The sequence below is a fragment of the Haliotis cracherodii genome, unplaced genomic scaffold, assembly GCF_022045235.1.
Source record: "Haliotis cracherodii isolate W230 unplaced genomic scaffold, xgHalCrac1.p SCAF_1, whole genome shotgun sequence".
NCBI lineage: Eukaryota > Metazoa > Mollusca > Gastropoda > Lepetellida > Haliotidae > Haliotis > Haliotis cracherodii.
In genome coordinates, this window is record NW_027266264.1 from 37,402,738 (window position 1) to 37,427,398 (window position 24,661).

The 24,661-nt window shown below is 41.7% G+C and overlaps 1 protein-coding gene across 1 annotated transcript in view; it reads left to right on the forward strand.

Annotated features, from left to right (window-relative positions):
• LOC139477313 (fibrillin-2-like) overlaps window positions 1–24,661 on the forward strand; it is a 98,695-nt gene that overhangs the window by 57,691 nt on the left and 16,343 nt on the right. The window contains exons 21-47 of the mRNA XM_071259869.1: window positions 412–540; window positions 791–937; window positions 2,232–2,294; window positions 2,974–3,099; window positions 3,251–3,379; window positions 3,689–3,814; window positions 4,180–4,305; window positions 5,275–5,397; window positions 5,846–5,971; window positions 8,915–9,046; window positions 9,499–9,618; window positions 10,117–10,239; window positions 13,015–13,140; window positions 13,362–13,487; window positions 13,605–13,727; window positions 14,405–14,581; window positions 15,015–15,083; window positions 15,344–15,469; window positions 16,301–16,426; window positions 18,067–18,234; window positions 19,133–19,180; window positions 19,598–19,723; window positions 20,218–20,346; window positions 20,846–20,971; window positions 21,931–22,053; window positions 23,153–23,278; window positions 23,626–23,751. Coding sequence (XP_071115970.1) covers window positions 412–540; window positions 791–937; window positions 2,232–2,294; window positions 2,974–3,099; window positions 3,251–3,379; window positions 3,689–3,814; window positions 4,180–4,305; window positions 5,275–5,397; window positions 5,846–5,971; window positions 8,915–9,046; window positions 9,499–9,618; window positions 10,117–10,239; window positions 13,015–13,140; window positions 13,362–13,487; window positions 13,605–13,727; window positions 14,405–14,581; window positions 15,015–15,083; window positions 15,344–15,469; window positions 16,301–16,426; window positions 18,067–18,234; window positions 19,133–19,180; window positions 19,598–19,723; window positions 20,218–20,346; window positions 20,846–20,971; window positions 21,931–22,053; window positions 23,153–23,278; window positions 23,626–23,751 — 3,315 coding nt within the window. The remainder of the gene's footprint in view (window positions 1–411; window positions 541–790; window positions 938–2,231; window positions 2,295–2,973; window positions 3,100–3,250; window positions 3,380–3,688; window positions 3,815–4,179; window positions 4,306–5,274; window positions 5,398–5,845; window positions 5,972–8,914; window positions 9,047–9,498; window positions 9,619–10,116; window positions 10,240–13,014; window positions 13,141–13,361; window positions 13,488–13,604; window positions 13,728–14,404; window positions 14,582–15,014; window positions 15,084–15,343; window positions 15,470–16,300; window positions 16,427–18,066; window positions 18,235–19,132; window positions 19,181–19,597; window positions 19,724–20,217; window positions 20,347–20,845; window positions 20,972–21,930; window positions 22,054–23,152; window positions 23,279–23,625; window positions 23,752–24,661) is intronic.

The following is a 24,661-nucleotide window of genomic DNA, read 5'->3' on the forward strand; positions in this document are numbered from 1 at the left end:
ATGAACTAAAATTAGTGGTCTCCTCGAGCTTGTTATTACCATAGTCAACTGTATCATCTAAGCTGATGTATTGGCTAGCTGGTGAACAGCTGGTGCCATGACTGTAACAGTGATTTATGAGTGGCATTCCATTCTTATGTGCTTTGTTTAATTCTTTATTGTGACAGATGTACAGATATGGACACTTTTAAAGTTCACTCATGGCTCAGTCAAGAGTCAAACGATAAGGCTGAGTGTGTGAGGCTTCTCTATGTTTGTGTTTGTTGGAATGTGGATGAGTGTGGTTTGTGTAATACGGTCACATTATTATAGTCCTTGATGGTTGTAAACATCTGTAAAAGTGATATTTTAGAGCTTTATTGTTTTTGCCTTATTGTAGTTCCAGTGATTTGTGTATGCTGTCTGTCACAGATGTAAATGAGTGTGAGGTCCTCCCCAACATCTGTAGGAGTGGAGGCGAGTGTGTCAATACCCAGGGTTCCTTCAAGTGTACATGTCCAGCTGGCCTTGAGCTGGACACTACTGGACGCAGATGTGTAGGTGAGGGATGGGTATAGGCTGTCAGCACCTAGTACAATATAGATGTTATCAATATTTGCAATGTTCAACTGCTGTAAGTACATATCTATTCACTCTATGTATCATGATTTATATTTGGATGAGAAGAATGTTTAATAGCTTATGATTTATAATCTTATAAACTTATATGAAATATCTTTAAGCCTGTTTCAGGTAAAATAAATATTCTTTCATTCATTTTTGATATTTAAGTGTTATTGTGAACTTTCAGACAACAGGAAAGCTCAGTGCTACTTGGATTACAACAGAGGCTTCTGTGCCCGTGAAATGATGGGCCTGTTCAACAAACACATGTGCTGCTGCACCATGGGGAAGGCTTGGGGAGAGAGATGTGAATCATGCCCAAACAAGGGAACAGGTGAGCTACAGGCGTAGTAGTACAGACAGCACGGCCTCACCCCACCCTGGACCACGTCCAGCTCCTCACAATGCTTTCATGGAGGTCTTTAGTTTTACCAACTATGTGATGTTGGTCACTGGATCATCATTTTTGGCTCGTAAAATTTAGCAAATGCTAAAGCTTTGCAAAGCGCTCGTGGGGAACAGGTTGTGGCAGGTGGTATGTGTGATGTCTTTGGTGGGTAGAGAGTGGGGAACAGGGGATTGGCAGGTGGAATGTGTGATGACTTTGAGGGGTAGAGAGTGGGGAACAGGGGATTGGCAGGTGGAATGTGTGATGACTTTGGTGGGTAGAGAGTGGGGAACAGGTTGTGGCAGGTGGTATGTGTGATGTCTTTGGTGGGTAGAGAGTGGGGAACAGGTTGTGGCAGGTGGTATGTGTGATGTCTTTGGTGGGTAGAGAGTGGGGAACAGGGGATTGGCAGGTGGTATGTGTGATGTCTTTGGTGGGTAGAGATTGGGGAATAGGGGAGTGGCAGGTGGTATGTGTGATGTCTTTGGTGTTAGAGAGTGGGGAACAGGTTGTGGCAGGTGGTATGTGTGATGACTTTGGTGGGTAGAGTGGGGAACAGGTTGTGGCAGGTGGTATGTGTGATGTCTTTGGTGGGTAGAGAGTGGGGAACAGGTTGTGGCAGGTGGAATGTGTGATGTCTTTTGTGGGTAGAGAGTGGGGAACAGGTTGTGGCAGGTGGAATGTGTGATGACTTTGGTGGGTAGAGAGTGGGGAACAGGGGAGTGGCAGGTGGTATGTGTGATGTCTTTGGTGGGTAGAGAGTTGGGAACAGGTTGTGGCAGGTGGTATGTGTGATGTCTTTGGTGGGTAGAGAGTGGGGAACAGGTTGTGGCAGGTGGTATGTGTGATGACTTTGGTGGGTAGAGAGTGGGGAACAGGGGAGTGGCAGGTGGTATGTGTGATGACTTTGGTGTTAGAGATTGGGGAACAGGGGAGTGGCAGGTGGTATGTGTGATGTCTTTCGTAGGTGGAGTGTTGGGAACATTTTCTCATTAGTGATGTTAATTACGAATTTTACACACAAAATGACAAAAATGCAAAAACTTGGCTCTTATTGGTTGTGCAATCACAACACTACAATTCAAAACAGTGCACAACATTACAATTCATAACAGTGCACAACACTACAATTCATAACAGCTTTTGAATGACATTGTTTTTTCATTCTCATAAGAATGAAATATCCTACAATTTGAAATCCATATTAGAAGTGCAGGTTCTAGTTGATTTTTGTTTGCAGATGAGTATGAAGAGCTGTGTGATGGAGGTGCAGGGATGTATCCTGACCCTGACAAACCAATAGGTAGGTAGGTCACTTGATGGCACACACCACTATCAGTATGCCAGGTAATATGAAGACAACTTTCAGCACTAACAAGAGTCTTGTCAAGGTACACACTCGGACACATGTATTGGTGGATTCTGTGGCAGAGGTAGAATCCATGAGGTAGAATCCACAGCTTGCTCATTCGGTTCTGTTTATCAGAAGATTTTCCCAAAACAAAAATTGTTTTGTCAGTACCTAAAATAGATCCCCATTTTCAGTGGCACACGACAGGATAAAGTAAACAATCATGGAACCCCATTACACCACATGTCCTCACAATAACACTACTCGTCCTACATTCCTGTACCAAGTGCACATCACAATCATACATCAGAGCTGTTATGCCCCCTTCTGATGTAGGCCCTTTTGGTAAATATATAGGGGTTAAATGTCTTAATGTGGATTTGGATGTGGAAAAAGCATATATCCAGGTAACTCATGTCTTCCATTTGCAGCAATAATAGCAACTGTCATGGCAAGTAATGGTGATCTGTGACTCATCCTCTATTGCATCACCTTTAACAGAATTCAGTCTGCAGTCACATTCAGGAATAGGCATGCAGTTAAGTCATGAAATATCTATCAGGAGATTCTACTTTAGTAATTTTTTCATTCTTAAATTGACTACGGTTGATGCCATGTTGGTGTGTTTCAGATATCAATGAGTGCCGGATGTTTCCTGGTATGTGTTTAAATGGAAAGTGTCGCAACGTGATGGGAAGTTTCATCTGTACCTGCAACCCTGGGTTTGCCAAGGATGACACAGGATTCAACTGCACTGGTGAGAAGCAGAGTAGTTGTATTAGGCTGAAAGCAACTAGAGAAACTGTCCCTCAGTACGTCCGTTTCAGCCAGTGAACCCTATGTCTTTATAGAAACTAGCTCCATTGTGACAAATATCATTTACATGGTATTGTTGTTCCTGTTTCCAGATATCAATGAGTGCCTGATATCATCGGTAGAGATCTGTGGTTTAGGCGAATGTATCAATATGCCGGGGACATTCCGCTGTGAGTGTGCTGAGGGCTTCAGGGGTGTCATGATGAACCAGATGTGTGTTGGTGAGTTTCTGTCAAACACAGAAGGTACTTGTATCAGTAATTGGAGGTCTTCTGGTTTAGTGAAGTACTTACTTCTTTAACTAAGTGTCTCATAGATCTATATCTGTACCAGTTCAACATCTTCAATCATACTTGAAATTCCAACACATGTATTCCCTTTAGTCAATAGAAAGTATGTCTGTGATCATGTTGTGCAAAATTTCCAGTTTTTGTAAGACAATACACAAGCCAGAATCACACTTGAATAAGCAGATCATGAATATAAGATTATGTTTCTGTCATGTTATGTTTCACCTTTGATCTGTCCAGACATCAATGAGTGTGAGGAGAATACAGGCTTGTGTCTGGGAGGGTCTTGTCGCAACGTCGATGGAAGCTACGAGTGTGATTGTCCAGATGGCCATGAAGTTGGACCTGATGGCTCAACTTGTAAAGGTCAGTACTGATGCTAGATAGGACCTGATGATTCAACTTGTAAAGGTCAGTACTGATGCTAGATAGGACCTGATGGTTCAACTTGTAATGGTCAGTACTGATGCTAGATAGGACCTGATGACTCAACTTGTAAAAGTCAGTACTGATGCTAGATAGGACCTGATGACTCAACTTGTAAAAGTCAGTACTGATGCTAGTTAGGACCTGATGACTCAACTTGTAAAGGTCAGTACTGATGCTAGTTAGAACCTGATGATTCAACATGTAAAGGTCATGGTAATTTTAATTAGAAATATTATCATCATTTTCTTACACCTACAAGCCACTCTCTTTGTACAACACATATATGTGTCATCTTGTTTCAGATGTGGATGAGTGTGGGTCAGTAAGCTCCATCTGTTCCAATGGCCACTGTGAAAACTACATGGGGGGCTACCAGTGCATCTGCTCTGAAGGCTACAAGACCAATGACCAGAAGACTACATGTGCTGGTCAGTAACTGTCCCACAGGTCTGGCTGCAATTATCTGTGATTGCCACAATGATGATCACAAAAAACACTGGAGAGGATAATTATTTATTAATAATGTTTTGAGCATTGTTTTATAAGGAACTATTAGGGCAATTGATATCCTTGTGGAGTGCCGTGAGATGATGAATAAAAATTTGGAGAGGGTCCACTGCAAAAATGACACACAGTTGAGGAGGGTCATGCAGTTACGGATCACAACTTTTGGGGGCAGGCAGAAATGGCATGGGTACCCAGATAATAAGTGTTGACCACTCAGTTTTTACCATAAACATATTTATCAATGAGTGAGTGATAATTATTTTATGACGTATCAATAATTATGCAGCTCTTCACAGCGATATCAATGAGTGGAAGAGTAAACTGGCTGACATTAGAGTTGCAGTATAAAATACTATTTTCGCAAGTTAGGATGTGGCCAGTGATATGACCCCAAAATCTTAACCTCAATAGAAGTTGAAGCAGTATCATGAGGGGTACATGCGGTTTTATACATTCTGAGGTAGGTTTTATACCATGAGCGGCTCATGTGGTTTTATGCTCCCATTGTTGTTTTACACCAATAGCCGTAGTCGATTTGTATAAAACCTAATGAGGGCCACATAAAACCACATGTACTCATCACGATACTGCTACAACAAATATATCTTGCCGACATGTTTCAATATGTCATTGTGAAAGCTTTAAAACAAATTCAAAATTAATAGAAAATAGCTGCATGATTGAGCTGAGGTTAACTTGTGCAATGTCACGTGACTTTCACTGACCCGCACACTTTTTGCTACGAAGCAGAATTGTGGGATTTATTCTCCCGCTCAGAAATTTAATTTCGTCCCAGGTGGGATACATAGTATTTAATCAAGATCATCGGAACCAATCAGATCTCATCTTTCTGACATGGAGATATGATTATGCTTTTTGCATTCTTTCAGACATTGATGAATGCCGTGTGCGTAATGGAGGATGCATGGGTCGATGCGTCAACACTCCTGGAAGCTTCTCTTGCGGCTGTGAAAGTGGCTACCTCCTCATGATAGATGGCAAAACCTGCATAGGTACACTAGGAATGATACTGTGCCATGGAGTTATCAGTCAATGATGGTGTTATCTAATTTTATAAACGTTATATTTATTAAAACCAGTGCAACTTCACAAAATAGATTCCTCTTTGTTCAGTCTTATTGAAAAACATGAAATCAACATTGAGAAAATTCCATCTTGCAAACTGAAACATTGAGTCAATATATTGATTATAACTAGGGGACTTTACATCTTCATCAGAATCTTTCTAAGTTGATCATTGTTAACCCAGTTTAATTTGATGTTGTATGCTCCTTTTGTTTGATTTCGATATTGGAATTTGTAAATAAATTGATTGGCTCAAGAGTTAGTAGAACTGATATTTTATCTCTTTGGAAAACATCATCAAACTCAATCAGGTGTAGTCAAAATTAATTAAATGAAATGTTTTACTGACAATGTTGTTTACTGGGAATGTTCTAGATGTTGATGAGTGTAAAGAAACACCCGACATCTGTCAAGGAGGTCGGTGTATCAACCAGCCTGGCTCCTACAGATGTACTTGCACAGGTGGACTCTCCTCGTCTAGGGATCAGAAGCAGTGTCTAGGTATGTGTCTTTGTGTCTGGGTATGTGCCTTTGTGTATGGGTATGTGTCTTTGTGTCTGGGTATGTGTCTTTGTGTCTGGGTATGTGTCTTTGTGACTGGGTATGTGTCTTTGTGTCTGGGTATGTGTCTTTGTGTCTGGGTATGTTTCTTTGTGTCTTGGTATGTGCCTTTGTGTCTAGGTATGTGTCATTGTGTCTAGGTATGTGTCTTTGTGTCTGGGTATGTGCTTTTGTGTCTGGGTATGTGTCTTTGTGTCTGGGTATGTGTCTTTGTGTCTGGGTATGTGTCTTTGTGTCTGGGTATGTGTCTTTGTGTCTAGGTATGTGTCTTTGTGTCTGGGTATGTGTCTTTGTGTCTAGGTATGTGTCTTTGTGTCTGGGTATGTGTCTCTGTGTCTAGGTATGTGCCTTTGTGTCTAGGTATGTGTCATTGTGTCTGGGTATGTGTCTTTGTGTCTGGGTATGTGCCTTTGTGTCTGGGTATGTGTCTTTGTGTCTAGGTATGTGTCTTTGTGTCTGGGTATGTGCCTATGTGTCTGGGTATGTGCCTTTGTGTCTAGGTATGAGTCATTGTGTCTGGGTATGTGTCTTTGTGTCTGGGTATGTGTCTTTGTGTATGGGTATGTGTCATTGTGTCTGGGTATGTGTCTCTGTGTCTGGGTATGTGCCTTTGTGTCTGAGTATGTGTCTTTGTTTCTGGGTATGTGTCATTGTGTCTGGGTATGTGTCTTTGTGTCTGGGTATGTGTCTTTGTGTTTAAGTATGTGTCATTGTGTTTAGGTATGTGTCTTTGTGTCTTGGTATGTGTCTTTGTGTCTGGGTATGTGTCATTGTGTCTGGGTATGTGTCTTAGTGTCTGGGTATGTGTCTTTGTGTCTGGGTATGTGTCTTTGTGTCTGGGTATGTGTTTGTGTCTTGGTATGTGTCTTTGTGTCTAGGTATATGTCATTGTGTCTGGGTATGTGTCTTTGTGTCTGTGTATGTGTCTTTGTGTCTGGTTATGTGTCTTAGTGTCTGGGTATGTGTCTTTGAGTCTGGGTATGTGTCATTGTGTCTGGGTATGTGTCTTTGTGTCTGGGTATGTGTCTTTGTGTCTGGGTATGTGTCATTGTGTCTGGGTATGTGTCTTTGTGTCTGGGTATGTGTTTTTGTCTGGTTATGTGTCTTAGTGTCTGGGTATGTGTCTTTGTCTGGTTATGTGTCTTTGTGTCTGGGTATGTGTCTTAGTGTCTGGGTATGTGTCTTTGTGTCTGGGTATGTGTCTTTGTGTCTGGGTATGTGTCTTTGTGTCTGGGTATGTGTCTTTGTGTCTAGGTATGTGTCTTTGTGTCTGGGTATGTGTCATTGTGTCTAGGTATGTGTCATTGTGTCTGGGTATGTGTCTTAGTGTCTAGGTATGTGTCATTGTGTCTTGGTATGTGTCTTTGTGTCTGGGTATATGTCTTAGTGTCTGGGTATGTGTCTTTGTGTCTGGGTATGTGTCTTTGTGTCTGGGTATGTGTCTGAGTGTCTGGGTATGTGTCTTTGTGTCTGGGTATGTGTCTTAGTGTCTGGGTATGTGTTTTTGTCTGGTTATGTGTCTTAGTGTCTGGGTATGTGTCTTTGTGTCTGGGTATGTGTTTTTGTCTGGTAATGTGTCTTAGTGTCTGGGTATGTGTTTTTGTCTGGGTATGTGTCTTTGTGCCTGGGTATGTGTCTTTGTGTCTGGGTATGTGTCTTAGTGTCTGGGTATGTGTCTTAGTGTCTGGGTATGTGTCTTTGTATCTGGGTATGTGTCTTAGTGTCTGGGTATGTGTTTTTGTCTGGTTATGTGTCTTTGTGTCTGGGTATGTGTCTTAGTGTCTGGGTATGTGTCTTTGTGTCTGGGTATGTGCCTTTGTGTCTGGGTATGTGTCTTAGTGTCTGGGTATGTGTGTTTGTGTCTAGGTATATGTCTTTGTGTCTGGGTATGTGTCATTGTGTCTAGGTATGTGTCATTGTGTCTGGGTATGTGTCTTAGTGTCTGGGTATGTGTCTTAGTGTCTGGGTATGTGTCTTTGTATCTGGGTATGTGTCTTAGTGTCTGGGTATGTGTTTTTGTCTGGTTATGTGTCTTTGTGTCTGGGTATGTGTCTTAGTGTCTGGGTATGCGTCTTTGTGTCTGGGTATGTGTCTTTGTGTCTGGGTATGTGTCTTAGTGTCTGGGTATGTGTGTTTGTGTCTAGGTATATGTCTTTGTGTCTGGGTATGTGCCTTTGTGTCTAGGTATGTGTCATTGTGTCTGGGTATGTGTCTTTGTGTCTTGGTATGTGTTTTTGTCTGGTTATGTGTCTTTGTGTCTGGGTATGTGTCTTTGTGTCTAGGTATGTGTCATTGTGTCTAGGTATGTGTCTTTGTGTCTGGGTATGTGTCTTTGTGTCTAGGTATGTGTCTTTGTGTCTGGGTATGTGTCTTTGTGTCTAGGTATGTGTCTTTGTGTCTGGGTATGTGTCTTTGTGTCTAGGTATGTGTCTTTGTGTCTGGGTATGTGTCTCTGTGTCTGGGTATGTGTCTGGGTATGTGTTTTTGTGTCTGGGATGTATCTTTGTATCTGGGCATGTGTCTTTGTGTCTTGGTATGTGTCTTTGTGTCTGGGATATATCTTTGTATCTGGGTATGTGTCTTTGTGTCTGGGTATGTGTCTTTGTCTCTGTGAATATGTCTGGATATCTGTCTTTGTCAAGAGGGATATGTTTTGATGTGTATTAAGAACCTTTGTCTTAACTGAGCTCCTAATTTTGCACAATTTTCGTAAAGGGCTTAAAGGGGCTGTCAAAGTAAACTTCTTGTAATTCTCTATTAAACTTTGTTGTAGGTTAACCCAGGACATATATATTGATATAAACTGTTTAAATGGTTTCATTTTCCTTTCAATAACATTTCTCCTGTGATGGAGTTTCTCCAGCATGTGCTCTTGTGTTCTAGATGTGGATGAGTGTCTGCTGAACAAGAACCTGTGTATGACGGGAGTCTGTCAGAACACACAAGGCTCCTTCTCCTGCAAGTGTGACACTGGTTTCTCCGTCAAGCGGGAGACTGGCAACCCAGGATGTACAGGTACTGTCCTGCTGTCCTGAGTGACAACGTATATTGTGGTATAGTCTGATAAACTGGCCACCAGGGCTGTACAGGTACTGTCCCACTGTCCTGAGTGACAATGTATATTGTGGTATAGACTGATACACTGGCCACCAGGGCTGTACAGGTACTGTCCTGCTGTCCTGAGTGACAACGTATATTGTGGTATAGCCTGAGACACTGGCATACAGGGCTGTACAGGTACTGTCCTACTGTCCTGAGTGACAACGTATATTGTGGTATAGTCTGATACACTGGTCACCAGGGCTGTACAGGTACTGTCCTACTGTCCTGAGTGACAACGTATATTGTGGTATAGTCTGAGACACTGGTCACCAGGGCTGAAAAGGATAAACTGAACTTCCATTTTGCCATTGTGATTCTGGCCACTGATCCAATATTTATGTTGTGATTTTGGTGGTGTTGTTCAGATGATGACGAGTGTCTAGAGGGTAACGTGTGTGACAGCAACGCTGTCTGTATCAACACCAGAGGCTCCTTCAAGTGTGACTGCAAGCCAGGCTTCACGGGGGACGGATTCACATGTAGAGGTATACATACACCATCAATGATACCTTCTCTAGAAAAGAAAATGTGACATTCCAGGTTTCTATGCCTGCCCTAGGTATGCTTCCACTCAGCCAGGCTGTATAAAGCAGAGCATGGAAAAGTAGCATACATTTTAGTGGAATTGAAGTCAAACTTGTGGTTTTCTGTACTCAAATAACTTTGTATTGTATCTTTCATTAAGATTATGTATAAATTGCCCAGGAATTGATGAGATAATGAAGATAAGTATGCTTTAGTTGACAATACATATGATTCATGCAGATTGATTCATGGCTTTAACAGAGACTTTCATCTAGCCAACTCTTCAAATAGCTGATTAATGATTTGTAAATACGGATTTGAGAATAAACTGTTAAATTGTAGGGGTATACATCAAGTTATCGAAATATTGTTAATCATCAACTTTTCAACAGTAGCAATAGCAATAATAAGAATGTCCCTTTTAACAAGTTCATGTCAATAATATGTGTTCACAACAGATGCTAATGAGTGTATCCGTGCCAACGGTGGATGTGACCGTGATGCTGCCTGCATCAATATGCCGGGCAGTTTCCGCTGTGTCTGTGACGAAGGCTTTTCTGGTGATGGCTTCCAGTGCATCGGTCAGTAGACGTCATTATTTGTCAAGGGAGACAATCAAGTGTACTAAATGTTGTGAATGTACACGTACTAAAGTAGGGGAGTTCAGGGAGTACTAAAGTAGAGGAGTTTGGGGTGTACTAAAGTAGAGGAGTTCAGGGTGTACTAAAGTAGGGGAGTTTGGGGTGTACTAAAGTAGAGGAGTTTGGGGTGTACTAAAGTAGGGGAGTTCAGGGTGTACTAAAGTAGAGGAGTTTGGGGTGTACTAAAGTAGAGGAGTTCAGGGTGTACTAAAGTAGAGGAGTTTGGGGTGTACTAAAGTAGGGGAGTTTGGGGTGTACTAAAGTAGAGGAGTTTGGGGTGTACTAAAGTAGAGGAGTTCAGGGTGTACTAAAGTAGGGGAGTTCAAGGTGTACTAAAGTAGGGGAGTTTGGGGTGTACTAAAGTAGGGGAGTTCAGGGTGTACTAAAGTAGAGGAGTTTGGGGTGTACTAAAGTAGAGGAGTTCAGGGTGTACTAAAGTAGGGGAGTTTGGGGTGTACTAAAATAGGGGAGTTTGGGGTGTACTAAAGTAGGGGAGTTCAGGGTGTACTAAAGTAGGGGAGTTCAGGGTTTACTAAAGTAGGGGAGTTCAGGGTGTACTAAAGTAGGGGAGTTCAGGGTGTACTAAAGTAGGGGAGTTTGGGGTATACTAAAGTAGAGGAGTTTGGGGTGTACTAAAGTAGGGGAGTTTGGGGTGTACTAAAGTAGAGGCGTTTGGGGTGTACTAAAGTAGGGGAGTTTGGGGTATACTAAAGTAGAGGAGTTTGGGGTGTACTAAAGTAGGGGAGTTCAGGGTGTACTAAAGTAGGGGAGTTCAGGGTGTACTAAAGTAGAGGAGTTTGGGGTGTACTAAAGTAGAGGAGTTCAGGGTGTACTAAAGTAGAGGAGTTCAGGGTGTACTAAAGTAGAGGAGTTTGGGGTGTACTAAAGTAGAGGAGTTCAGGGTGTACTAAAGTAGGGGAGTTCAAGGTGTACTAAAGTAGGGGAGTTTGGGGTGTACTAAAGTAGGGGAGTTCAGGGTGTACTAAAGTAGGGGAGTTCAGGGTTTACTAAAGTAGGGGAGTTCAGGGTGTACTAAAGTAGGGGAGTTCAGGGTGTACTAAGGTAGGGGAATTTGGGGTATACTAAAGTAGGGGAGTTCAGGGTTTACTAAAGTAGGGGAGTTTGGGGTGTACTAAAGTAGGGGAGTTTGGGGTGTACTAAAGTAGGGGAGTTTGGGGTGTACTAAAGTAGGGGAGTTTGGGGTGTACTTAAGTAAAGGAGTTCAGGGTGTACTAAAGTAGGGGAGTTCAGGGTGTACTAAAGTAGGGGAGTTTGGGGTGTACTAAAGTAGGGGAGTTTGGGGTGTACTAAAGTAGGGGAGTTCAGGGTGTACTAAAGTAGGGGAGTTCAGGGTGTACTAAAGTAGGGGAGTTCAGGGTTTACTAAAGTAGGGGAGTTCAAGTAGGGGAGTTCAGGGTTTACTAAAGTAGGGGAGTTCAAGGTGTACTAAAGTAGGGGAGTTCAGGGTGTACTAAAGTAGGGGAGTTTGGGGTGTAACAAAGTAGGGGAGTTTGGGGTGTAACAAAGTAGAGGAGTTTGGGGTGTACTAAAGTAGGGGAGTTTATAGTGTAACAAAGTAGGGGAGTTAGGGGTGTACTAATGTAAAGGAGTTTGGGGTGTAACAAAGTAGAGGAGTTTGGGGTGTAACAAAGTAGGGGAGTTAGGGATGTACTAATGTAAAGAAGTTTTGGGTGTAACAAAGTAGAGGAGTTTGGGGTGTACTAATGTAAAGGAGTTTGGGGTGTAACAAAGTACGGGAGTTTGGGGTGTAACAAAGTACATGAGTTTGGGATGTAAAAAAGTGGGGAGTTTGGGGTGTAACAAAGTAGGGGAGTTAGGGATGTACTAATGTAAAGCAGTTTGGGGTGTAACAAAGAAGGGGAGTTTGGGGTGTACTAATGTAAAGGAGTTTGGGGTGTAACAAAGTAGGGGAGTTTGGGGTGTAACAAAGTAGGGGAGTTTGGGGTGTACTAATGTAAAGGAGTTTGGGGTGTAACAAAGTAGGGGAGTTAGGGAAGTACTAATGTAAAGGAGTTTGGGGTGTAGCAAAGTATGGGAGTTTGGGGTGTACTAATGTAAAGCAGTTTGGGGTGTAACAAAGTAGGGGAGTTTGGGGTGTAACAAAGTACGGGAGTTTGGGGTGTAACAAAGTACATGAGTTTGGGATGTAAAAAAGTGGGGAGTTTGGGGTGTAACAAAGTAGGGGAGTTAGGGATGTACTAATGTAAAGCAGTTTGGGGTGTAACAAAGAAGGGGAGTTTGGGGTGTACTAATGTAAAGGAGTTTGGGGTGTAACAAAGTAGGGGAGTTTGGGGTGTAACAAAGTAGGGGAGTTTGGGGTGTACTAATGTAAAGGAGTTTGGGGTGTAACAAAGTAGGGGAGTTAGGGGTGTACTAATGTAAAGGAGTTTGGGGTGTAACAAAGTAGGGGAGTTTGGGGTGTAACAAAGTAGGGGAGTTTGGGGTGTACTAATGTAAAAGAGTTTGGGGTGTAACAAAGTAGGGGAGTTTGGGGTGTAACAAAGTAGGGGAGTTTGGGGTGTAACAAAGTAGGGGAGTTAGGGATGTACTAATGTAAAGGAGTTTGGGGTGTAACAAAGTAGGGGAGTTTGGGTGTGCTGAACATTCCATTGTGGGGGCCCAAGGCGTAATGAAGTTTGGAAGTTCAGGGAGTTTAAAGTGTACCCATCATAAGTGGCATATTCCATCCTTTAGATGCTGATGAGTGCAGCTTGGATGTGACGCTGTGTGAGAACGGTCAGTGCTACAACTATCCAGGAGGATTCCGGTGTGAATGTGACATGGGATTTGCCCCCACTGAGGATGAACGGGCCTGCGTCGGTAAGTCAGATTCAATCTGTTCTGATAAGATTTGATGTGATTCATCTTTCTTCACAACTCACCCTCAGAGATGAAAAGGTATTACCCACACCCATGAAATAATAATTTTCCAAAACTGTTTGTCAGAGGGAATCACTAGTGTCAGAAAATTATAAGAACTTCATATTTTCTGTGCAAAAGCAAATGTCCATACTGCAGTAGTCATGGCGTCTGTGTTCCAGATATCAATGAATGTGACATGTTCCACAACTTATGTGTCAATGGCCGCTGTGAAAATGTGTTTGGAATGTTCCGATGTGTCTGTAACCAAGGTTATCAGCTTGATAACTCAGGAGGAAACTGTACAGGTATGTCTGCATCAGTTCTCGTTTACTTTGATAACATTAAATTTGATAGCTTTTGATACATTTCGGTGTTTTCATGCGATTAAGATCTGATACCACTACTTGTGTTGCACATTTCAGACATTGATGAGTGTCAGAACATAGACAACTGTCAGTACGGCACCTGTGTCAACACCCAGGGAGGGTACCTGTGTCAGTGCCCCCCAGATTACGAACTCAACCCCACGGGCACAGGATGTGTGGGTGAGGATCTCTGCTGTACTTGGGGTTTCTATCTAGTTCCAGACTTGTTCACAAAATATCTACGCAGGGATTATGGATTAATCAGAATTAAATTCTGCAAAAATGAAACATATTCTGAATAACATTGTGTGCTTGAAAACATTGTTACTTGAAACAGATTTTGTTTGGACTTTTGCACTATGTCCTTGTATCTTCAGACAAGTATTGCACTATGTCCTTGTATCTCCAGACAAGTATTGCACTATGCCCTTGTATCTTCAGACAAGTATTGCACTATGTCCTTGTATCTCCAGACAAGTATTGCACTATGCCCTTGTATCTCCAGACAAGTATTGCACTATGTCCTTGTATTTCCAGACAAGTATTGCACTATGTCCTTGTATCTCCAGACAAGTATTGCACTATGCCCTTGTATCTTCAGACAAGTATTGCACTATGTCCTTGTATCTCCAGACAAGAATTGCACTATGTCCTTGTATCTCCAGACAAGTATTGCACTATGCCCTTGTATCTCCAGACAAGTATTGCACCATGTCCTTGTATCTCCAGACAAGTATTGCACTATGTCCTTGTATCTCCAGACAAGTATTGCACCATGTCCTTGTATCTCCAGACAAGTATTGCACTATGTCCTTGTATCTCCATACAAGTATTGCACTATGTCCTTGTATCTCCAGACAAGAGACTGGGCTCCTGCTATATGGATGTCCCCCAGTTTTCCCGTGGAGGTCGCATGGTGGTGTGCACAGATTCGATCGCTGTGGATATATCCCGAGCCACCTGCTGCTGTACTGTGGGGAAAGGCTGGGGGGATGTCCCTGGGCTGTGTGAGATTTGCCCAAGGAACGGAACAAGTAAGTTGTCTGGATATCATATATCATAAACTTTTTATTGTACTGGTATGGGTGTTTTGAATTTCCTACTTATTTTTTAAATTTCACTTGTATAATTCCTTGATGTTTCATCTACTGGCTATTGACTGAATAATTAACAATTATATCATTTTAATCAAATAAACAACACTTCAATTTATACATGTTTTCTCAATCTGAAGAATTCCCTCTCACAAAAAATTAAAAGCGATTACTATTATCACCAGCAGAGTTTGATCTCCGTATTTTGACATCCGTATATTGATCCAGAGCCGGAAGCACATGGGAAGGATATCCCACAAAACAAACAAGACAAATGTTTAAATGCATGCAAGTGTGCACCAGACGCACATAGCAGAAAGTACTGCATGCCTCCAGACATGTTCGTTGACAGTGCACCCTGTGTGTGTTGCAGGTGAATACAACGCTCTGTGTCCCGGGGGGCCAGGGTTCAGGCCTAACACCATCACACTGGTGGTAGAAGGTATGTGCTTGGCTCGTGACATCGCAGTCCTTATCTGTTGTTCCATCATCAAAAACTGGCCTCACTGAGAATGAGATACACATTAATTATGAGTGCAGAATTTAAAAATATAAATATATAAATTGCTATTTTTTCTGAATTGATTTCCAATCATGTATTAATAATGATATGAAGTGTCCATTGAAAATTGACCACTGATTCTTAGAACATGTGAGCAGGTGTTTCTGTTTATTTGTATACTGTGGTTGTTGATGATGCAGATATTGACGAGTGTGCTGAAGTGGACGATGTCTGCAAGGGAGGCCGATGTCAGAACACATTTGGCAGCTATGTGTGTGTGTGTCCGGAGGGCTTAGAACTGGACAGCACCAGGCACCGATGTGTGGGTACGATCAGTTGTCCATTGTCTTCTCTTTGTTACTCAAATTCCAGATATGTTACTAACCGGTATGCTGCAAGACTAATGAAAAACGAAATAGTCTCATAGCAACATATTCAAATAAGATTTTGAAGACTAAAAGAAACAACTTTTAAAAGTCATATTTATTTAATTTTTATCCCACCTACCAACATTTTTCACACAAAAATCTGTAAAGCAATTAATACAATATTTCTTGCCTGACATTCTTAAAAAATATTTTTGAAATTGTTAACAAGAGTTACTTGTCAATGCATGGTGCATTATCCACACACAAAAAGCTGTGAATGCTGATGTACTTCAAATTGTGTTTGTCATTGATGTATATATGAAGAAATAGACAGTGAAGAGCACACTACAGTTGATACAGAATATGCTTCTGCTACAACAGAACATGCTACTGTTATCATAACAGATGCTACTGTTGTAACACAACATGCTACTGTTATCATAACAGATGCTACTGTTGTAACACAACATGGTACTAAGTGAGTGAGTATAGTTTTATGCAGCTTTTAGCAATACTCAAGCAATATCACGTTGAGGGACACCAGAAATGGGCTTCACATATTGTACCCATGTGGGGAATCGAACTCTGGACGAGTGAATGCTTTAACAACTAGCCTACCCCACTGCCCCACCTGGTACTGTTACCACAGAAATCAGTACAGACGCTGTTCAAATTTAGCTTTCAGCTGTTGCCACTTGTACTGCAGTAAACCATGCATATCACTGTAGGTTTGATTTTCAAGTGTGGGGAATGCTTGTTTACTTATATATCTATACTGCTATGCTGCAGATGTTGATGAGTGTCGGACTGGGCAGAGGAAGTGTGGCAGGGGTGAGTGTGTCAACACCCCGGGCAACTACACATGCATCTGTCCTGCAGGATACGAACCCATGGATGGGGGCCGTGACTGTCTCGGTAAGAATTGAAATACTTTCTCCGCATAGAGAGACTCACCTCAGTCCATCATTATCATTATCATTATCATTATCATTATCATTATCATTCATTTATATGCTGCAGCTATCCAGGTACTAGTATCTGCTCAAATGCGTTTTTTATTTGTTCCCCGACCAGTGCATTCCAGTTATCATTCTCAAATGCCCGGGGAGTATACAACCCATGCTGCCTAGGCATGCCAGAAGGTTTTTACATCCACCTCACATATCGGGAACCCATTCCCTGCTGGGTGCCCAGGGTGACACCACACATTTTCACACTCGTGTTTCAGGTGTATGTTTAAGAGTGAATATTATCCTACCCTATTTTATCCCGGGGATGAAATTCTCTAGTGTCAGGATGATTCTCCCTAGTGAATTTGAACCCATACCAGTGTGGCACCTAGGTAGGATACTATACTCTAGAATAAAACTTCCCCCGGGATAATATTTAGGTAGCATATAATCTTTGCTTACATATGTTAGTATTCATGTTTCAACCAACTGGTCATCTGCCATAGGATAAGTAGGTTCTTTTGAGTTCACAGGGTGTATGTATACAGTATACTGTACACTAGGGGTAGTGACAACACTGTAAAGACCTGTAAACATTGTTGGTCCCAAGGCTGAATAACAACATGATTTGTTTGTTGGTTTGTATGTTGTTTAATGCTGCACTCTGCAATATTCCACGTATATGACTGTGGTCTGTAAATAATCAAGATTGGACCTGACAATCCAGGTGGGGCGAATTCAGTACCGGTATCCAAATCAACATGTTATCATGGTAGGCAATGTGCATACAAAATGACATCAGGTGGGAAAATCTTCCAGAACCCACCCTCTGGATCTGCAACTGGGATACGATGACATGCATCAACCAAGTCAGCAAGTCTGACCACTCTATCCCGTTAGTCGCCTCTGACAACAAGCAAAGTCGTCTCTTACAGCAAGCATGGGTTGCTGAAGACCAATTATAATCCAGATCTTCATGGGTCACCAGACATGAAGTATTAATAATATATGTATGTACTGCCGATATAATATCCACAAACATTGCACCCCAGTGTCTTATGATACCAAATATATCAACATGAGTTGCTAAAAGTATAAAACTCCGAGACTTGCCAAGGAGTGTTGAACTTTTATCAATGAGTGTTGAAACATTTCATATCAAAAGACACTCAAGTGAGATTCTATTTATCATCATTAATTAATACCAGCATCATTCTTCCAACTCCTTCAACTTGTAAACAGTAATAACCAGAGTCTGAGTTTAAAAGTTCCACTAACCAGCTTCAGTGGCAAAGATCTTAGTGATATCTTTTGATTGTGACATCATGGTAACTGATGTCACACATTAGGTCTCCAAAGCATGAGATGCAATTTTATTGTAGCAATATCTCTTTGGAGGGATTGCTTGCTTTCACCCAAGCTAACTCTCTTGCGGAAAGCAGTTTTGGATGATAATTAATGTGTATATATATTCCAGACATGAGGAAGTATACATACACTACCTACATAATATTGACAAGATGTTGTGTTATCGGTTCCAGACATGAGGAAGTATACATACACTACCTACATAATATTGACAAGATGTTGTGTTATCCGTTCCAGACATGAGGAAGGGCAACTGCTACATGGAGTACTTGAACACAACACGCCCGCCGTATCAGGTAATCTGTGAGAAGCCCATGTCCAAACAGCTGACCAAGAGACAGTGCTGCTGCACCATTGGTGCTGCCTGGAACGGTCCATGCGAGCCCTGCCCCCTGAGGAACACAAGTAAGTGGTGATATTAGTAGTAGCCTTCACTACATTACTGATTCTAGGAATAGTATACATTTGAATAGCAAAAATAGCAAGCACAAGATGGGACCAACTGGACATAAAAACATGCTCTGTTTGGATTGAAAAGTTTCCTTTATTAACTTGTTTGTAAATTATTATTTTTTATATATATATTTTTTAAGGGAATAAACCTCCTTTCAGTTCCTGCATCTTGGAATACTGATCAGGAAAATCCAAATAATGAGAAGTTTTAGGTGGTCAGGTCTAGTTCAGAACGACCTTTAAATACAATTCAAGCATGAATAAATTCACCTCTCTTCAATATATGCAAGACATACCCATGTATAGTCAGTCATTGATGCAGCTGAAGCACCTGAAACAGGCCAAAACAGAATGTTTAAATGACAAATAATAAAATGTAATGTTAATTTTTACAATATTTTCCGCAATCATATCTAATCATGAATAACTTGACAATGCTAAGATGTTTTGGAACCTGAACTGAAAGAGTGTACAATGTATTACCATGTATTGCAATTGCTCACCTGTAGGTGGTACTGCATAGAAATGTGCATGTCAATAGTGATACATGTGGGTTGATTTAGAGAAGCATGGATCTTATCAGAAAGTAAAGATATGTTGCTGAACTATCATCTTGATTGAGAAGAACATATTTACATGTGGAGTATCAGTGAAAGGCATCAGCAATATACAGGGGGTAATGCTTCACAAAACAGTTATATAACATCAGTGGGGTAGCCAAGTGGTTAAGTGTCTGCTTGTCTTGCCAAAGAACCTGGCTTGATTCCCAACATATGCATGATTATTCCTGAAAGTGACCCAGGTTCAATACCCCACATGGTTGTACATTGTGATGTGTTTCTGTTGACAGGAGAGTACAGACAACTCTGTCTGGATAGCCCCATGGGAGGAATGGACAGTAAGTCTACGGTGTTGTCATGGAAACTCCATAAATGATGCAATGTGTACATGTCTTGCACATGTGTTAGGATCTTACATAAAATATATTGACAAGAGAATGATACAGTCAAAGAGTGTATGTACATAGATCAATCCTTCTTTAACCCCTCATTTTTCAAAATATATACTGCATGCAAAATATTTCTTGAAGTGGGCTAAACGACTAAATTTTATGCCTGCCTGATTCTCCATGACAGCATTCCCCTACTCATTCTGGTTGGGTCCCATTCTCAAAATGTCACCTCACTTTACATAAAACAATGTCAAGTAAGAAAAAGTTAGTAAGGATAAATCTTTACTTCACATGAGGTCACTCTTTCATTAAACTCCCATACAAGTTTGTGATTTTTTTATATAACCATGTCATGTGTCACAGAGATCAACGAGTGTAGGATCCTCCCCAGTCTGTGTGAGAACGGCCGCTGTATTGACACGGAGGGCAGTTTCAGATGTCAGTGCTATCCTGGCTACAAGTATGACCGTACAACTCATGTTTGTGAAGGTAAGACATTGTTTACCCCGACAAAAGATGTACAGGCAATTAGCTTTATCAATTGCATCAAATATAGGAGTTTAATTATCATGATATATACTGGTAAGTGTATCAGTTTTCAAGTGTTCATTGTGCAGAGTTGTATCCCATAGCTTCCGAGGATCCAGTAACCATGGGTTCAAATCTCGGATATGCCTGATAATGATCCTTGGTTTGTCAGCACTATAGCTTTACTTGTGAGTTTCACCAAGTGGTAAACATCTGCAACCTGCACCACCACATTAACCTGGCACATTATAGCCTTTAGCCCACGTCATTCAGTCATGTGAAAGAGAGGGCATTGGTTTCCAAGAACCAAGGTGTCACACCTCAGAGCTGTCTGCCAGGATCTGTTGGTTGGAGCACTTTCCTCTCAATAAACGTGACAGCATGAAATCGTAAGACTGTAAACTGAACTCACTCCCTGACCGATGGACTCATTCACTCACTGCCATGTTCCACAGATGAGGATGAGTGTCGTGGAACTCTGTCTCCATGTGTGGGCAATGCAGTGTGTGTGAACATGGAGGGCAGTTATGAGTGTTCCTGCCCCGATGGCTACATACTCAAGCCAGACCGGAGGAGCTGCCAGGGTATGTACCACACATCTCCCCTCATGTAATACTACTGTACAGGACCAGTGTCAGGACCAGATGTTTCATGGGACATGTTTACAACATAACCTAGCAGGATAGATAATGATAATGTTTGATTCATGTCTGATCTTGTTGCATTTTCTCTCTTAAACATGTAGGGGGATCCATGTAATATGCTGAATATCTAACATGTTTTTTATGTGAAAAAACCCATTAAATACCCAAAGAGTGTTCAAAGAAGGTTGGGGAGGTAAAAGAAATTCAAAACAGTTTAAATTAGGTGTTAAGATGAAAATGTGTAAGTGAATATTATCCTACCCTATTTTTTATCCCGGGAATGAAATTCTCTATTGTCAGGATGATTCTCCCTAGTGAATTTGAACCCATACCAGTCTGTTTAATCCTATCCTCTACTATACTCTTGAGTAAAAATTCCCCCAGGATAATATTTAGGTAGGATATAATCCTTGCTTACAAATGCCCTTCTCTATTACAGACATAAATGAATGTTTGGAGGATCCGGAGGTGTGTAGCAATGGCGACTGTGTCAACACTGCTGGCAGCTTCAGCTGCATCTGCCACGACGGCTTCCGACTGTCTGCACGCAGAGACTCCTGCTCTGGTAGGTCCTCAAGTACACAGCCACATCGAAGTGAAGGTTTTCATGTGTTGTCAGCATTATGCAGTTCATAAGACACAATATACACAGCCACATATCTGGTGGGAAATAGTTAATAGTTCTCTATCAACTGACACATCATGTATTCCCTAAGTCCTGTTCAATTCACCTGTTAACAACAACTGTCTCTTGGTGGCATATGGTCCTGTGCATAGCATACTGGCCACAAAACAGGTGAAGTTAACCAATGAAGATTGGCCTGTTGGGCTACTGGTCCAACAACAGTGTTTTGGCCACAACGGGCAGGTTTCAAACTCTGCTGGTCACACACTTCATGTATTGTTTCTAATGCTTACATTCAGACATCATTAGATATTCTGTTAGATATTCTGTTAATTGGGGTAATATTCATCTGTAATATTGATATTTCATCGGATCATCATATGTTTTCGGGCAGAAATGTTAATCGTGATTACTCACGCTGTAACAAGGGCTGTGGCATCACACAGAAGTGACTTTTATAAGTGAGTGAGATGTTTCACAGTTGTTCATGTGATTAGCGAGAAAACTACAACTGTTTCTTATGTGTCCGAATACCCACAACACAAGGATACCATATTTGGTGTAATAAATGCCCTGGGCACTGAGAAAAAGGACAAAGGGAGGAAATTATTAAAACCATACATGATGATGTCAGAAATCTACAATATATTTAGTTCAGACATTGGCAAAACTAAAAGGTTTGCACAAACAGATTCAAAAACAAGTTTTGGAGGTATTTTCCATTACAGTAGGCATTACTGAAATGCTGTCATCAATATTGTCATGTGTGGTTTTCTTGTATGATAATCCGGAAATGTCTTATTCACTTAATTCCAACAGTTAGTTTTGTCATCAGTAGTTCATGAAACCCAACTGCCTCTCTTCTGTATCAAACTTCACCTCCATGTTGTTTCTTCCAGATATTGATGAGTGCCAGTCCTGGCCGGGCCGCTGTAGGAACGGAACTTGTCAAAACACAATCGGCAGCTTCAGGTGCAGCTGCAATGGTGGATTCCAGCTCACAGAGAATGGAGATTGCGTTGGTAATATATATGAATATTTCACAACATACAATGTACCATCCAGTTTTAAATAACTGGAAATCAGATTTTTATATGTTTGACACTTTTAACATCAGGTCCGGCCATTATCTTGTTTTACCAGTCAGTATCAGCCTGTCCTTATTTTGAAAAAGTAAGATAAATGAAATGCTGTTTTATTGAAAACATGCTAAGATCATTTTGTGTGTTCTTTCTTTTCATTTTTTATTCAGTTACTGCAAACCAACCCTAATTATATACCATTACCTCAAACCAACCCTAATTACATAACATTACCTCAAACCAATTCAACCCTAATTACATAACATTACCTCAAACCAACCCTAATTACATAACATTACTTCAAACCAACCCTAATTACATAATATTACCTCAAACCAACCCTAATTACATAACATTACTTCAAACCAACCCTAATTACATAACATTACCTCAAACCAACCCGAATTACATAACATTACTTCAAACCAACCCTAATTAGATAACATTACCTCAAACCAACCCTAATTACATAACATTACCTCAAACCAACCCTAATTACATAACATTACCTCAAACCAACCCTAATTACATAACATTACCTCAAACCAACCCTAATTACATAACATTACCTCAAACCAACCTTAATTACATAACATTACCTCAAACCAACCCTAATTACATAACATTACCTCAAACCAAACCTAATTACATAACATTACCTCAAACCAACCCTAATTACATAACACCACCTCAAACCAACCTTAATTACATAACATTACCTCAAACCAACCCTAATTACATAACATTACCTCAAACCAACCCTAATTACATAACATCACCTCAAACCAACCCTAATTACATAACATTACCTCAAACCAACCCTAATTACATAACATCACCTCAAACCAACCCTAATTACATAACATCACCTCAAACCAACCCTAATTACATAACATTACCTCAAACCAACCCTAATTACATAACATTACCTCAAACCAACCCTAATTAGATAACATCATCTCAAACCAACCCTAATTACATAACATTACCTCAAACCAACCCTAATGACATAACATCACCTCATAATTTCTCCCCCCAGATATGGATGAGTGTCGCATGCTGATGGGGATCTGTCAAAATGGCCGCTGCCAGAACACACTGGGCAGCTTCCGATGTCAATGTCAAACAGGCTACACAGAGTCATCAGACAGACAGAACTGCAGAGGTAGGCCAGATATTGCTTGCATAGATGTAAAAACTGTACCAAATGTGATTCACATATACGTTTTGTTTTATGTTAATGAAGATTTAAGTTCTCATCTGTCTTCTACAAAGCAATAATTCTAGAAAAATATTCACATGCCTTCAAGAAAGCAATGTTTTGTTCTGGTGAAACTTTTAGCCAAAGATACTGTATCAAGATTAACATGCTGATTGTCGTCATATAGCTGAAATATTGCTGAGAGCGGCATTAAACAACAAACAAACAATATGATACATGAATCATTCAAGCTGCATGTATTTGCCATGTGTCAGTTAAGAAATCAATGCTCCTCTGCCTGTACACTTCAGATGTTGATGAGTGTGCAGAGATCAGTGGGACCTGCAGGCGGGGCACCTGTCAGAACACTGAGGGCTCCTACATCTGTCAGTGTTTGGAAGGCTTCCAGAAGTCCCGCAGGGGGGATGAATGTGTTGGTGAGTACAGCTAGGGGGCGGGGGTGAATGTGTTGGTGAGTACAGGGGGTGGGTGAATGTGTTGGTGAGTACAGGGGGTGGGTGAATGTGTTGGTGAGTACAGGGGGCGGGGGTGAATGTGTTGGTGAGTACAGGGGGTGGGTGAATGTGTTGGTGAGTACAGGGGGTGGGTGAATGTGTTGGTGAGTACAGATGGTGGGGTGAATGTGGTGGTGAGTACAGATGGTGGGGTGAATGTGGTGGTGAGTACAGGGGGTGGGGTGAATGTGGTGGTGAGTACAGGGGGTGGGGTGAATGTGTTGGTGAGTACAGATGGTGGGGTGAATGTGGTGGTGAGTACAGGGGGTGGGGTGAATGTGTTGGTGAGTACAGATGGTGGGGTGAATGTGGTGGTGAGTACAGGGGGTGGGGTGAATGTGGTGGTGAGTACAGGGGGTGGGGTGAATGTGTTGATGAGTACAGGGGGTGGGTGAATGTGTTGGTGAGTACACCTGGGGGGCGGGGGTGAATGTGTTGGTGAGTACAGGACGGGGGTGAATGTGTTGGTGATTACAGGGGGAGGGGTGAATGTGTTGATGAGTACAGGGAGTGGGGATGAATGTGTTGGTGAGTACAGCTAGGGGGCGGGGGTGAATGTGTTGGTGAGTACAGGACAGGGGTGAATGTGTTGGTGAGTACAGGGGGTGGGGTGAATGTGTTGGTGAGTACAGATGGTGGGGTGAATGTGGTGGTGAGTACAGGGGGTGGGGTGAATGTGTTGGTGAGTACAGATGGTGGGGTGAATGTGGTGGTGAGTACAGGGGGTGGGGTGAATGTGGTGGTGAGTACAGGGGGTGGGGTGAATGTGGTGGTGAGTACAGATGGTGGGGTGAATGTGGTGGTGAGTACAGGGGGTGGGGTGAATGTGGTG